This window comes from Schistocerca serialis, chromosome 7, assembly GCF_023864345.2.
Source record: "Schistocerca serialis cubense isolate TAMUIC-IGC-003099 chromosome 7, iqSchSeri2.2, whole genome shotgun sequence".
Lineage (NCBI taxonomy): Eukaryota > Metazoa > Arthropoda > Insecta > Orthoptera > Acrididae > Schistocerca > Schistocerca serialis.
In genome coordinates, this window is record NC_064644.1 from 370,378,693 (window position 1) to 370,392,041 (window position 13,349).

A 13,349-nucleotide genomic window follows, 5' to 3' on the forward strand; every position below is an offset into this window, starting at 1 on the left:
GATTTGAATTTCGCATTTTGAAATGTTCTTGGGTATTCAGCTGGTTGGCATCATCACATAATGACCTGTACACTTCATTATATTCTTAAGGAATTGTCTTACCCTACGCATACCCTTTCAGTGACTTTCACGAAGAAAGGCAATGTGTATCGAGCAGATCAAACATTTTGGATAAGGTGCCAAAATGTGGATCCTGCAGCTCTTCAACTATAGCTGTGAAACTTATAATATCCCTAGGATGTGGAAAAGGCAAGGATAATGACACTGCTGCAGCCTGGAAAGGAACCGGACCTGCCAAAGAACTAGCAATCTATATCAGTTCTTTGTCACCTGTATAAATTGTATGAGAGACTCATTTTGAACTGCATGGCAGACTATCTATTTGAAACTTATCCCTCAGCAAGCTGGTTTTACACCTGGAAAATCATGCATAATCCAAATTCTGTACTTAGCAGAACATATAAAAAGACCTCTTCTTTGCACACAGTACAATCACCTATAGATTGTTTTTCCAGAAATTCTGTAACAAACTTGGAGACTAGCAGTTTGTCACTGTTGTTGCGACTCACGTACAAAACACAATCTTACGTCATTCTTGGTGGGGAGAAAGAGCTGATGGAGACACCTAATCATAGTCAGCTTTTCCTATATGCAGATCATCTTGCAATCACAGCTTAAGGAGGACTTTAGAGGACATACAGCAGAAGCTAGATAAAACAGTGAGAAACTTGTCAGATTATTATCAATAAAGTTCCTGTAAATTGAATCCTTCGAAGGCTCAAGTAAGCACTTTCCATGTTCGATCTCAGCAAGCAAAGCGAAAGCTGAATGTTTTCTGGAATTATACACATCGGAACATTCAGGTAAACCATCCTATTTTATTTTGGCGTTGGATAGACATCTAACATGTAGACACCACAGCAAAAAGATCAGTCAGAAGGTGGCCTCCAGAAACAATATTTTGTGAAAACTCATGAATAGCAAATGGCGAGCAAAACTCACTGTCCTTAGAACTTCTGCACAAGCACTGTGCTTGTATGTGACTGAATACTCCTGTCCAGTGTGGACCAAATCAGCCCTCACAAAGAAATTTGACATACCCTTAAGAAACTATGTTGAATAACAATGGGGTGTGTGAAGTCCATGCCCCTAACAAAGCTTTACAGAGCTGCTGGTGCAAGTCCCAGATCCCAAAGAACATCTAACAAATTCACAGAGAGAATCGGACAAACCATCAATGATCAACATCCTCTTTTTGGCACTGAGTTTGAGCCTGGATGAGTGAGATTCCATAAAAGGTTCTTAAACGTGGGAATTCAAGAATCATCATCTTAGTATCTACCAGCACACATAGTGCCTGGCAACTCCACAAGAAGCTGTAAAACATGGAAGACCCTGAATTGTGTAAGAATAGGGGTGGCTGTGTGAAAAAAAGATGACCGGTGAGGTTCATGGTAAAGTGGATGATGATAAGTGTGACTGTGGTGCTGTGCAAGACATGGAACAACTCCTGGCCTGTCCTTACAGGTGCAACCTCAACAATTTGTGGCTGGACAAAAAAGAATCATCCCTGGATGTGGCCCAACACTGTCATGTGACATCAACCAGTGGCCTCTGGAGCAACATAAGTAGGTCTGCATAGTGAATAAACAGCAAGGCTTTTGTGTTCACTTGGTTGATGTTATTACGCTACATTCTGGCTGCATCATTGACAGTGAGCATTGCATTTTTGATGAACTCACTATGTTTTACTGTGTTGTTCAGGTTCTGAGTTACTGTTTATTGAAGATTATGAGTGGACTTGTACTTTGTGTAAACTGTCTTTGAGCCTTATGTTCACTAAACTAGATGTGTTTCACGTCTCAACATTGGCAATGAACCTGCAGTGCTACAATATGTACGCAACTTTAATGAGAGTTATGGGAGCTAAACAACAATAAATGCTCTTACTTCAAAAACAGTTCACATCTTGAGAGCAACTGCAGATGGCCATGCATCAGCAACAGTTAACAGTATTTTGAACTACATCATCTATGACACATGCGGCTCCACCATTCCCATTATTTCATGGTGGCACTGATGAATGAGAAATGTACCTGCATTGACTACAGTCTATTGTTTTTCCTGATCTTCAGAAATAATTCTTTTTTATTTTGATTGTCTCTGGAAGTAGTGTGTCTTCTTAGAAAACTAAACCCCACTTGAAGATACTGATATGCTGTCATTCTCCAGGATCTGTGAAGTGGCTTTTGACTGATAGTCACAAATTGCATACTGTTTTCCAGATTGGTATTCTATCACTGTTGGAAGTTTCAATCTGAATCACATTTTGTCTGGGCATCAGATCTTAAAGCTTTGAGTTGTCATTGCAATTTTGTGTGTGCAAATTAACAATACAAATAATTGTACCCTGCTTCTCTAAGCAGGGACCTGGTTACTGCTATACATTGATAAAGAAGTGCGTACTTGGATCCGTCTTTGAAAGAAATTCTCAATCTTGTGCAAAATTTTGCATTCTAACAAGAGACTGAAAAGCACTGACAAACACAGTCTGAAGTTTCAAAATTGTGCGTGGCTACAAGGGACAAACAGCTGGCTCAGTCAGCACGGGAGCAGGCTGCACTTTGGAACAGTAATAGGAAACGACAGAATTCATCAAAGGGCACACTCTTGAAGCAAAAATAGTTAAACAACTTTTCTGTAGCATAGTTCAGATTCTAAATGTTCTTCAGGTAATTCTAATCACAGTTGAGCATCACATTCCCACCAAACACCGCTCCACTGCTTCCTTGTTCCAAATCTGCATGTGTTGTGAGAAATGTGGTCCTGTTACCAATGTTTGTAATTCTTGATCTTCTTGTAAGGCCACTAGTGATCCAGTGCATAAAATTCTACTTTTAGTAAAGATGGAAATGGACAAGCCACAAAAATTAATAGGTTTACAAATCTTAAATAAAACAATAGTATTTTGAATGGACATAAGAGCTTCAGCAATGCTTATCGTTTGGAATATTTGTGTAGCTCTTGGATCACTTTTATTATATTCATGTGCCAAGAAAAGTATGTTATGTAGAGCACATAACATACTTTTACAAATAAAAGGAACATTTTGAGGTGAAGTATCGTATCAATGTTTATCAACAATCTAGGAAAAGACAGATTGCTACTTACTGTGAACAAGACATGTTATGTTGCAGACAGGCAAAATTAAGACACTTACCTTAAGCTTTCAGCCACAGCCTTCGTCAGCAAAAGAGAAACACACACCATTCATACGCACAAGCAAGCACACATCAAGCGCATGACTGCCAACTCCCAGTCGTGTGCATGAGGTGTGCTTGTTTGTATGTATGAGTGCTGTGTGTTTCTCTTTTGCTGGTGAAGGCTGTGGCCGAAAATTTTGTGTAAGTGCCTGTTAATTGTGCCTATCTGCAACTTAACATTCTACCTTACAGTAAGTATCACTCTCTCTCTTCCTACACTGTTGATATTCCTACCTGGAGTTTCCATTGTTTCTAATCAGTTTATAACTAGACAGATTTCCTTTTTGATCTCTAGTCCATTGAATGTAGACAATAGCTTTGGCCTAGATGCTTTCAGTCAGTATGGATTCTCAGTTAACCACAAAATCCACCTACTGTCCACCAAGAAAATCCACTTAGTGTCCACTGAGGTTCTGTGCCAAGCAGTTGATAGCCACTAGTGGCAGTACCAGCACCAGTAGCATCACGACAAATCTTGTAACTGCTGATACTCAACAGGTGCCAATGACTGACTTCCTGCACCACAACATCAGCAGACAGATGCAGCCTTAGCTGATTCCGTGCTGTGTCCACTCGTGGGGACCACAGCACCAACACCTCACTATTCCCATTGATGCCATCACCACACTGGAAGTGGGACTCAGCTTTAACTCCTCAATGCACAGCATGAGGGACATTGAGATGGAAGAATCTCAAACAGTTACATCTGTGGCATACTCAGCAAGTTCTACCATGGGCTGCATGTAAGGAGAAGAAAGCCACCACATTGGGGGGAGGGGGTGGGGGGACACACACCACAAGTGGGAAGGAGGGTATGCATCCATTTTCTACCTACTTGAAAAATATTGTAAATGTTACGCACCTGTAATGTGAGACTGCGGCTACTCATGGGACACTGCTGTTGATAGCCATTGTCGATGTCATACAAGATATCACTTCTACTTACATTATTACCCTCTCTGGCCTATACTTTGACAACTTTGTTCTTATTGCTGTAATGAGTGGTGTATAATAAATGCACATAAGTCTCATTGACATGTGTAACACACCTCCCACAATTTCTGTACTTCTCAGTGACTCAGAAATATTGCGACCTATGTTTGTGAACGTGTTCCTTTCTCGGTAATAATTTCCACTTTTTTGTCATTTTCTCCATCTGTATCTTAAATCATTACCCATCTTTTGTGGAACCCATTGACTCAGTCATAAAGTTCTTTGTTCTAAACTTGAAGCTCTGCTTTCATGATTCAATGTTCGCCAGGGAATAACATATTGTTCAACGAATGACCCATCTACTAGATTGGTGAAGGGGGGTAATGCTCGCTATGTCTGTGGTATTTTCGTTAAAGCCACATGTGTTCCCCAGGTCATTCTAAATGGCAAGTGCCTCAGGAAGCATTGCCTTCACTTTCAGGGTGTGGGCTTAGTGAACCAATGTTCCCTGAGATGGGGTCTGGTGAGTGTTGCCAATTCTCTGTAAGTTTTGGGAATGCTTCAGTGACCAATGTGTGGTGTGGTGATGGATTGTTGTGTGTAACAGGGAACAAGGATCTTTGCATAACCACTTCTATCCCAGGGATGGTGTAAAACTGTAAAAATAGAAAATTTTGAAGGCATATTCTATGCCAATGAGATGAGATGCATGGCTGTTGAGGTGCAACACTCATTAGCGGACACCCTTTGCAGCACCTGCCACTATCTCTGTTGTATATGGCTCTCTCTGAGTGGACTCACTAGCTCTCGTGGAACCAAGACGGAACTATCAAACTTTTTCCAATTATTTCCCAGCGGAATGGGTGTGTCTTTGGTGGGTGTCAACACTGAACCCAGCAAGAGAGTTTGTGTATCCAGTGCTCCTGATACAGGGATAATTCCAAATACTTTAGTCTGTAGTAACAGAACACATGATGTTAGACAAAATGTGTTTTAATAAATAAAAGAAAGCAAGGTAACTGTGAGAAATGTTCACTTCTTACATTCAAAAGGGTTTAGTGGGCATTCCTACTGCCCTAAAACTATGAAAGTGATTGAGAAATGGAGACACTGTTGGTTGAAATGTCTAGTTCCCAACTAGCACCAAACCTCCAGGCAGCTAAATTCTTCCGGCAGTATGCCATCAAAAAAGAGCTTTAGATTATATGTGTTCTGTCTTGTATAGATATTATTGGTATTTCTGGAGAAGAAATGAAAGATGAGTGGACTCAAGATGGTGCAGTTGGCGTGCAAAACAGCTGAAAAGAGCAGATAGCAAACTGCAGTAATTAGATTCCTTGATTCCTACACTCAGTAACACTATGTTTCCAGAGCATATCAACACAGGTTTCAATTGTTTAAGTAGGAGGCCTTATATACCCAACTGAATATGCTGTTTCAAATGCTGGAGCTTTGGGCACACCACTCTAGCCTGTAAGGGAGATGCCACTTGTGGCAAATGTGGTAAGACGACTCATGAAGGAGTCATCCTGTCCATAGTGTATTAACTGCTCAGGAGATGGCCCATTCTGCAGTAGAGGTTGCAGTGTCTACCTTAGAGAAAGGAAGGCACAAGAGCTAAAAACAACAAAACATATTCTGTATGGTGAGATAAAAAAGATCTATAAAGCAATGCAGCGTTTCACTTTCACTGCTTCAGCTCTCAAAAAGCCCATTCAGAAGGCTGATGCCTGTACACAAACTGAGGTTAATAGTGCCTGTGTTTGTAAGTGCAGTTGCAGCAGTGTCATCTCTAAAGCATTAGACATCAGAAGAAGACAGGCCATAAACTGCCAGACCATGTAATGTCATTCTATCTGATGGTTGTAATGATTCTGTTTCTGAAACAGTGGAATAGGAAGTGTGCCTGAAGCTACCATCAAGCTCCATGACTAAACGTCCAGCAGTCACTGGATACCCACCCTGGTGGAGACAAGACAGGGTGAAAGAAAAACCTCACTGATAAAATGGCTCTCATACTACAGTGGAACATTAATGAGTTCAAAAACACATGTAGAGGAACTGAGATTCCTAGCAGGAGAATGTTCCTTGTGTTTTTGTTTACCAGAAACACATTTTAAACTTACTGACTCACCTGTGCTATGAAGCTATATCCTCCACCACAAGGATGACCTGACTGGGGAAATTGCCAAGCGTGGGGTCACTGTGTTTCTAAATAACGCACACCACTCCTCTGCTCCGTCCCAGGTTACTGACATGTAAGTAGTTGTAGTTGAAATTTATATGGGTCAAAGGACTAATATATACTCTGTGTACTTGTCACTACGAGATGCTATAGTTTCTCTCACAGATCTTACAGAACAACACCTAACAAGTCCTCAGTGCCCTTAATGTATTAATGGGTTCAAAAACTACTTGCTCCAGAGACTCAGCTTTAGAGAGCCTAATGTTGTCTTATGAGCTGTGTATACTCAACAAGGACAAGTCAACTCTTTTCAATGTTGTTAGTGGGTCATCTTCAGTCATAGACCTTTATTTGTGCTCTACAGCCCTTGTAGATTCAGCACAGTGGGAAGTCATATTGAACTTCATTCTGGTGCCCACTTCCCACTCAGGATCCAGCTACCAATTGCAGCAATACTTAAAAATAAATCACCAATGTGAATGAACAGCAGAACAAAGTCGATGCTGTTCAGCCACCTGACTGCTTGAACAACAAGGCAGTGTCCGGGAATGCTGTAATGATCAACCGTGCTCCCGGCTTATGCATCCTAAAATCATCAGGTCTCCATAGAAGGCAGCCTGTATGTTGGTAGGCTGATGAGTGCTGCTCAGCAATCCATCTTAGACATGTGGCTGTGTGATGTTTTAAGTTCCCCCAACAACAGGAAATCTTACAGACTTTCACATAGTAAGAGCAAGAGCTACACACACAAGAAAGGAGAGCAAGAAAAAGTCATGGAAAGCATTCCTGCACTTTTATCAACAGCTCCACTTGTTCTAAAACAAGTATGGGAAGTCATCAGGAGGATTTCTAGTAAATACAAGTGGGTACTTATAGCAATGGTGCTGAAGCAGGGGTGTCTGCAACAATGCCTGAAGATATCGCCAAGATGCGAGAGCATTTTGTGATGACTACTGCCCTGTTAGCCAGGCTCCAGTGTTCTACCACTACCATGTGACCATTGAGAAGGGTGAGTTGGACTTGATACCCAACAATTTTCAGTCATACACCTGCCCTTTCTCCATGTAGGATCTGCTTTCAAGACTGTCTGAGGCTCGTGATACTGTGCTCAGTCATGACCAAATCCAATACAGCATGTTGCGAAACTTGCAAATAGCATTTAAAAAATCATCCTAGACTGTTTGAATTCAATATGACGGACAGGACAATTACCTAACTCATGAAGAGAGGAAACTCTGATACATCTTCTCAAGTCAGGAAAGGACTAAAATTGTCCCAGCAGTTACAGAAGCATCGTCAGCTCCTTAGCCACTCGCAGATTGTATCCAGGAAATGTTGATCCACCGTTGACAACCTGACCCTGCTAGAGGTGCTATTCAGCTGGCTTTCCTATGCAGGAAGCCTTGTGTAAGGACAGGACATTTTTTGACATCAGTAAGGTGTACTTGGAGACTCAATATTTTAGGACAGTTATATCAGTGGGGCCTTTGTGGCTCCTATCAATGTTCATTCAGTCCTCCTTACCAAAGGGCATGAGTTGGTGACATGTTCTCAGATTGTTTTGAGCAGAAGAATAATGTTCCCCAGGGAAATATTCTAAGAGTCACCCACCCTCTTTGCCATAGCCGTAAACAACTTAATGTCTGCGGCAAGAAGACCTGAACAATGCTTCTTATTTGTGGATGATTTTGTAGTTTTTTGTCCCGCATATGACACTGCAACAGTCACTCATCAGGTGTAATGGAAAGGTTGGAGGAGTGGGCTGCAAAGACAGGTTTTTATGTTTTCTGCAGGTAATTTTGTGTGTGTGTGTGGGGGGGGGGGGGGGGGGTCGTGTTTGTTGATTTTAACCATTCTCATCGTATTTTTAAATTACCCAACATACAAACACATTTGCATTTTAAAGATTCTGTGATGGTTCTGGGCCCAGAAAGCACTTAACATTTTAAAATGCCTTAGCCACAGATCTTGCGGAGTGGACAGGGTGCATCTGTTCCAGTTTTACAGGGCTTTTGTGAGACTGCAGCTACACTATTTGAGCACACTATACAAATAGGTGAAACCTTCTTACCCGAAAATCATTTGACACATGCTATCATGATGGGATCAGGTTGACCATAGGTACTTACAAGACCAGCCCGTAGCCAGTTCTGTGGTAGGCTGGGAAGCTGCCACTCACCATTGAACAGCAACTCCTCATTGTATGTCAAGCAAATAAGATCCTTACTGTTCCCAATTCTCTAGCATATCATACTGTTGCTTTTCTGGCTGTGGAAAACTTTTTCCTCAAATTGTCCACAAGCAACCAGGCCATTTGGGATCTTTGTGAAGCATGTGCTGAGGTTGCTTGGTGTGCTGTAAGTAGAAACCCAAATCCAGGGCTGGAACCGACTGTCACCCTTGGTTACTGCTGAGGCCCAGAGTAATTTTAGATTTACTATGCAATAACCTGCACTTCTGCTCTGTTTTTAATACAATATTTTATGATGTTTTGAATGAGCACCATAACTATATAACCATATTCACAGATGGGTCTAAACAGGGGGACTTCATTGGCTGCTCTCTTGGTTTCCCTGATTGTGTCCTCAAGATCTGGTTACCTCAAAAATTCAGTGTGTTCAATGCAGAATTGTACATGATCTTGAGGGTACTGGATCAGATGACATGTTTTCTGACTGCTAGATTCTTCATCTATTCTGACTTTCTGAGTGTGTGCAGCTCTCTACAACACTTGTACCCAGCTGGTAAAGTAGTCCAGAACATCCAAAATGTCCTTCTCCACCGGCAAAGGCTCAGGAAGGTGGTGGTTTTTGCTGCTACTGAGGTACATGGGTATTAGTGGAAATTAAATGTAGCAACTAAGTAGGCATGTCACAATAATCGTATAGTTCAGTGTGCTCTCCCATTATATGCTATCACTTCACTGTTGAGGTACAGAGTTGTGCATATATGGGAAAAAGAGTGGCTGGCAGAGACAGACAATAAGCTGTGCTTAATAAAGCCAACAGCTCTGCGATAGCATAGCTTCTTCCAGCCACACAGATGGGATGACGTGCTTCTCACTTCTCTTTGCATAGGACAAAACACTATTGTGCATGGTTTCTCATTTTAATGAGAGGACCTACAGTGTGAGGTGCTTTTGGCATGCAGATCTCGGTGCCCAATGTTCTAGTAGATTTAATATAACTGGGTCAATAAAAAATGTACTCACCAAGCGGTAACATGAGAAAACACACACAAAAGTTATGGAGATATGCAAGTTTTTGAAGCCAGTGGTTCCCTCCACCAATGGTATTGAAGGGAAAAGAAAGGGGTTGAAGTAAAAGTACTGGTGAGGCTTAGGAAATGGGGAGCGGCACGAAAAAGTCACCTAGAACCCTGGGTCAGGAGAGACTTATTGAATAGGATAAGAAGGAAACTCTTTCTTTCTCATCCTGTCCGGTAAGGCTCCCCTGACCCAGGGTTCTGGGTGACTTTCCCATAATTATCACCATTTCCTAATCCTTCACAATCCTTTTCCTTCATCTCTCTTCCTTTCCCTTCAGTTCTTCTGCAAGAAGAAGGAGCCACTAGTTCCAAAAGTTTGCACATTACCCTAACTTTTGTATGTGTTTTATCCTGCCACCGGCAGGTGAGTAGCCTTTCTTACCTGTTTCGTCATATTTTCAAAAAAAATATTATTTTCATTCACACATTTTAGTGGATTGTGTTCTAAATTCTGACAAGAGGGCAGGAGCTAATTTGCAGACAGATTTGCCCTCTATCTCAATGATAGAAATGATACGACTTCAAGATTCTGCGCAATGTTCAACTTCTTCCCCAAAATTTAAGGGAACTTTGTAACGTGTTATCAGGGTGTCTGATTCATGTATGTATTTTGTAAGTTATCAGTGAGCCACATATACCTATGTCATTATTTTAGCTTTCCTCTTGTATAACTTGTGTTTTAATTATCGATTTTAGAACATCTGACTGTATTTACATTATCTTGAAGTTTGTGAGCTAGTGTGATTGTGTGAGTGACTGTGAGTGAGGCTGTTAGATGATTTAGTTTCCTTGTCATCCTGAATCCTCCCCTTCACCACCATCTTTTCTGACCTGGACAGATGGGAATTATCTTTAGAACATGTTCTCTGCTCCCAAAATTAACCCCTCCCACCCCCCACCCCAACCTGTGGTAATCTAATATCTCCAAACCCTCCACCAAAGAGTTTCTGTCCCCTCTGTCCTATCACCTCCTCCTCAAGTTATGTCCCCTCACCCTCATGGTGTGCCGCTCCATGCCAATTCACCTACCAGACTTCTCCCCTTCTGTGATAGTATTTTCCACTCCCAATCCCCCTCCCAGTGTCTTTACACTACACCTGACAACCTTGTCCGCTGCCATCAAGTCTCTCACAGACAGTGCTCTTCTCTTCCCACACCTGTACCCTGCTATATCCCTCTCCTACCCTCTCTTCTCCCCATTTCTGATCACTGATTTCAGTGAACACAACAGTTGCATTTTGACCCCAACAGTCAGAGATAGCTGTCACGTGTGCATGATGTGTGCCTGTTTGTATGAATATATGTATGTTTTCTGTTCTTAAGAAGGCTTTGACCAAAAGCTCAATGTGTAACAGTCTTTTTGTTATGCCTGTCTGCAACTCAGTGTGTCATTTTTACGGAGAGTAGCAATCTATCCTTTTTATAATATTGTTGATATTCCAACCTGGCCTTTCCATTGTTAGATATGTAGTTTAATTACACAAGTACCAAATGTACAACTTATTTTTTCTACTATTACTGCTACTAATACTGTTAGTGTTACTTCCATTGTCACTGTAAATGTGTAACTGTTGGTGATGTATTTCAAACATACTTATGTAGTTTTCGTATTCATTGAAAGTGAATTATATTTTATTTTCAGATGCAGTCACTGTGCTGATAGAGATGGCAAACAGTTACTCTTTCTTGTAAAGAAAGGGACTGACTCAACGTTATTATGGAAGGGAACTGTTAAAATATTGTGTGTAAAATTTGACCCTTCTACAAAACAAATCGAAGGGCATAGGCTCTTCAGCCTCGGTGACTTTTTGAAAGTAAGTGTTAGTTCAGTTTCCTTTTATTTCACTGTATTGCATTGCCTTCAGTTCACACAGAATTTACCATTACTGTTATGCAGAAGGGCATTTAAAATTTCTTCTAATGCATCTTTTTTTCTGCAAAGTATAATTCAGTGCTGTATAGCCAAATTTCCATGTCTAACAGGTACAATGTTCTGCCAACGGGCCACATTGCCAAAATGTCACACCATTTGACACAAAGATACACCCATAAATTTCTTTCATCGATTACCCTGAGAGGAAGTGAACAGTCACAACCCTTTTCTTGTTTTAGGTTTGCCGGTCTCTACAGAGTCAACTGCTAGTAGCAGAGCAAAGCAGTGATTGTGCAACCAACCAGCCAGTGACTGGAATGGAAGTTAACATAAGCCAGCATAATGGCAGTACCTCTAATACCTTTGAAAGCTCAGCATTAATGTCAGAGTCACATAGTTTGCCTACTCAGAGGTTAATTAACACATCCATGATACTGGAGGAGAGAGCCACACTTACAAGTGGTGCTAATGATTGCTGCATTTGTTTGGAGAGAAAACCAGATATAGTTTTGCCATGCACTCACAGCTACTGTGTGGTTTGTATAGAACAGTGGTAAGTTGATTGCTAATATACAGGCATTTGAATGTAGTGGGTATGGCTGTAAGTATTTTATGTCTGGTTGAAGTCACTTTACTGGATGACCACCATGCCTCTTCACTCTTCCCCAAGAAATTGTTTTTTTTCTGGAAATATGTTAAGACATTTTTATCTATCCTTTCATTGTTCTTCTACTTTCCTCTATTGTCATAAATGGTGATTATCTGGGTAGAGGGGAAAGGATTGTCACAGCAAGAGGGGGCGGAGGAAACTACATACAACTAGCCCAGCTTGGGTGTACTGCTCTTCAAATAACAGTGGAGGAGAATTATATTATTACAAGACTAGTAAGCTTTGTGCCACAGATGTTTGCTCTAAAATTCATATTTAGAAGCCTAGCTATGAAATCCACAATAACTGGATAGCTCAGTGTATGAAATAACTTACTGTCCTTACCCTACCTCTATGGTTTGCAACAAAGGAGTCCTCACATCTTACTCTTTTTTTTCTAATTATTGACAAATTCTGCTCTCTGAATTTACATCTATATGTATACTCCACCAGCCATCTCTGATCCATTCACAAATGGAGCAAGGAGAAAATGCTTGTTTGTGGATGTCTGTATCGTTTCTAATTTCTCTGATTTTCTCATCATGATCATTTCACAAGGAATATATGGGATGACACAATGTACCGACTGATCCTTCCTGAACTGTACGTTCTTTGAATTTTAACAGTTGACTTCTCCATACATCACAATGCTTCTCTTGTAGCATCTGTCAGTGGAGTTTGTTGAACATCTCTGTAACACTCTTGTGCTAACATAATGATCCCATAACAAAGTGTGCTGATCTTTGTTGGATATTCTGTATCTATTCTATTAATCATACATGGTAAGGGCCATAGACCAATGAGCAAGCCACAAGAATCAGTCAAAAAAGTGTGTTGAAATTATCTCCTTTTGCAGAGAAATTACATTTCTTTAAGATTCTCCCAATGAATCTTTCCTTAAAATCTGCTTATCCTGCTGTTTGTTTTATGCAGTTAGCCCATTTCAGGTTAGTGATTTATAGTAGGTACTATATCTAGTAATTTTTCACCAATAACGTAATCTAAGAGGTGCAACTGCCAGTCCCAACAGCCGTTGCCAATCTCCTGTGGATCTTTGTTCTCGTTGTTACAGTCTTCTGGCATTGCAACCAGTCATGGGGCCTCCATTGTTATATTTTTTTTCCCCGCAGCTTCACCCGCAGATGCATTTGACACACACAGTGAACTCAACTCCTCCTC

At 41.0% G+C, this 13,349-nt stretch overlaps 1 protein-coding gene across 2 annotated transcripts in view; it reads left to right on the forward strand.

Moving 5' to 3' along the window:
* Positions 1–13,349, forward strand: part of LOC126413323 (RING finger protein 141-like) — a 53,957-nt gene that overhangs the window by 25,322 nt on the left and 15,286 nt on the right. For both annotated transcript variants that reach the window (XR_007575364.1, XM_050083229.1), the window contains exons 2-3: positions 11,291–11,462; positions 11,761–12,074. Coding sequence is in view for 1 of the 2 variants with exons in the window: in XM_050083229.1 (XP_049939186.1) it covers positions 11,291–11,462; positions 11,761–12,074 (486 nt within the window). In the remaining variant the exon portion in view is untranslated. The remainder of the gene's footprint in view (positions 1–11,290; positions 11,463–11,760; positions 12,075–13,349) is intronic.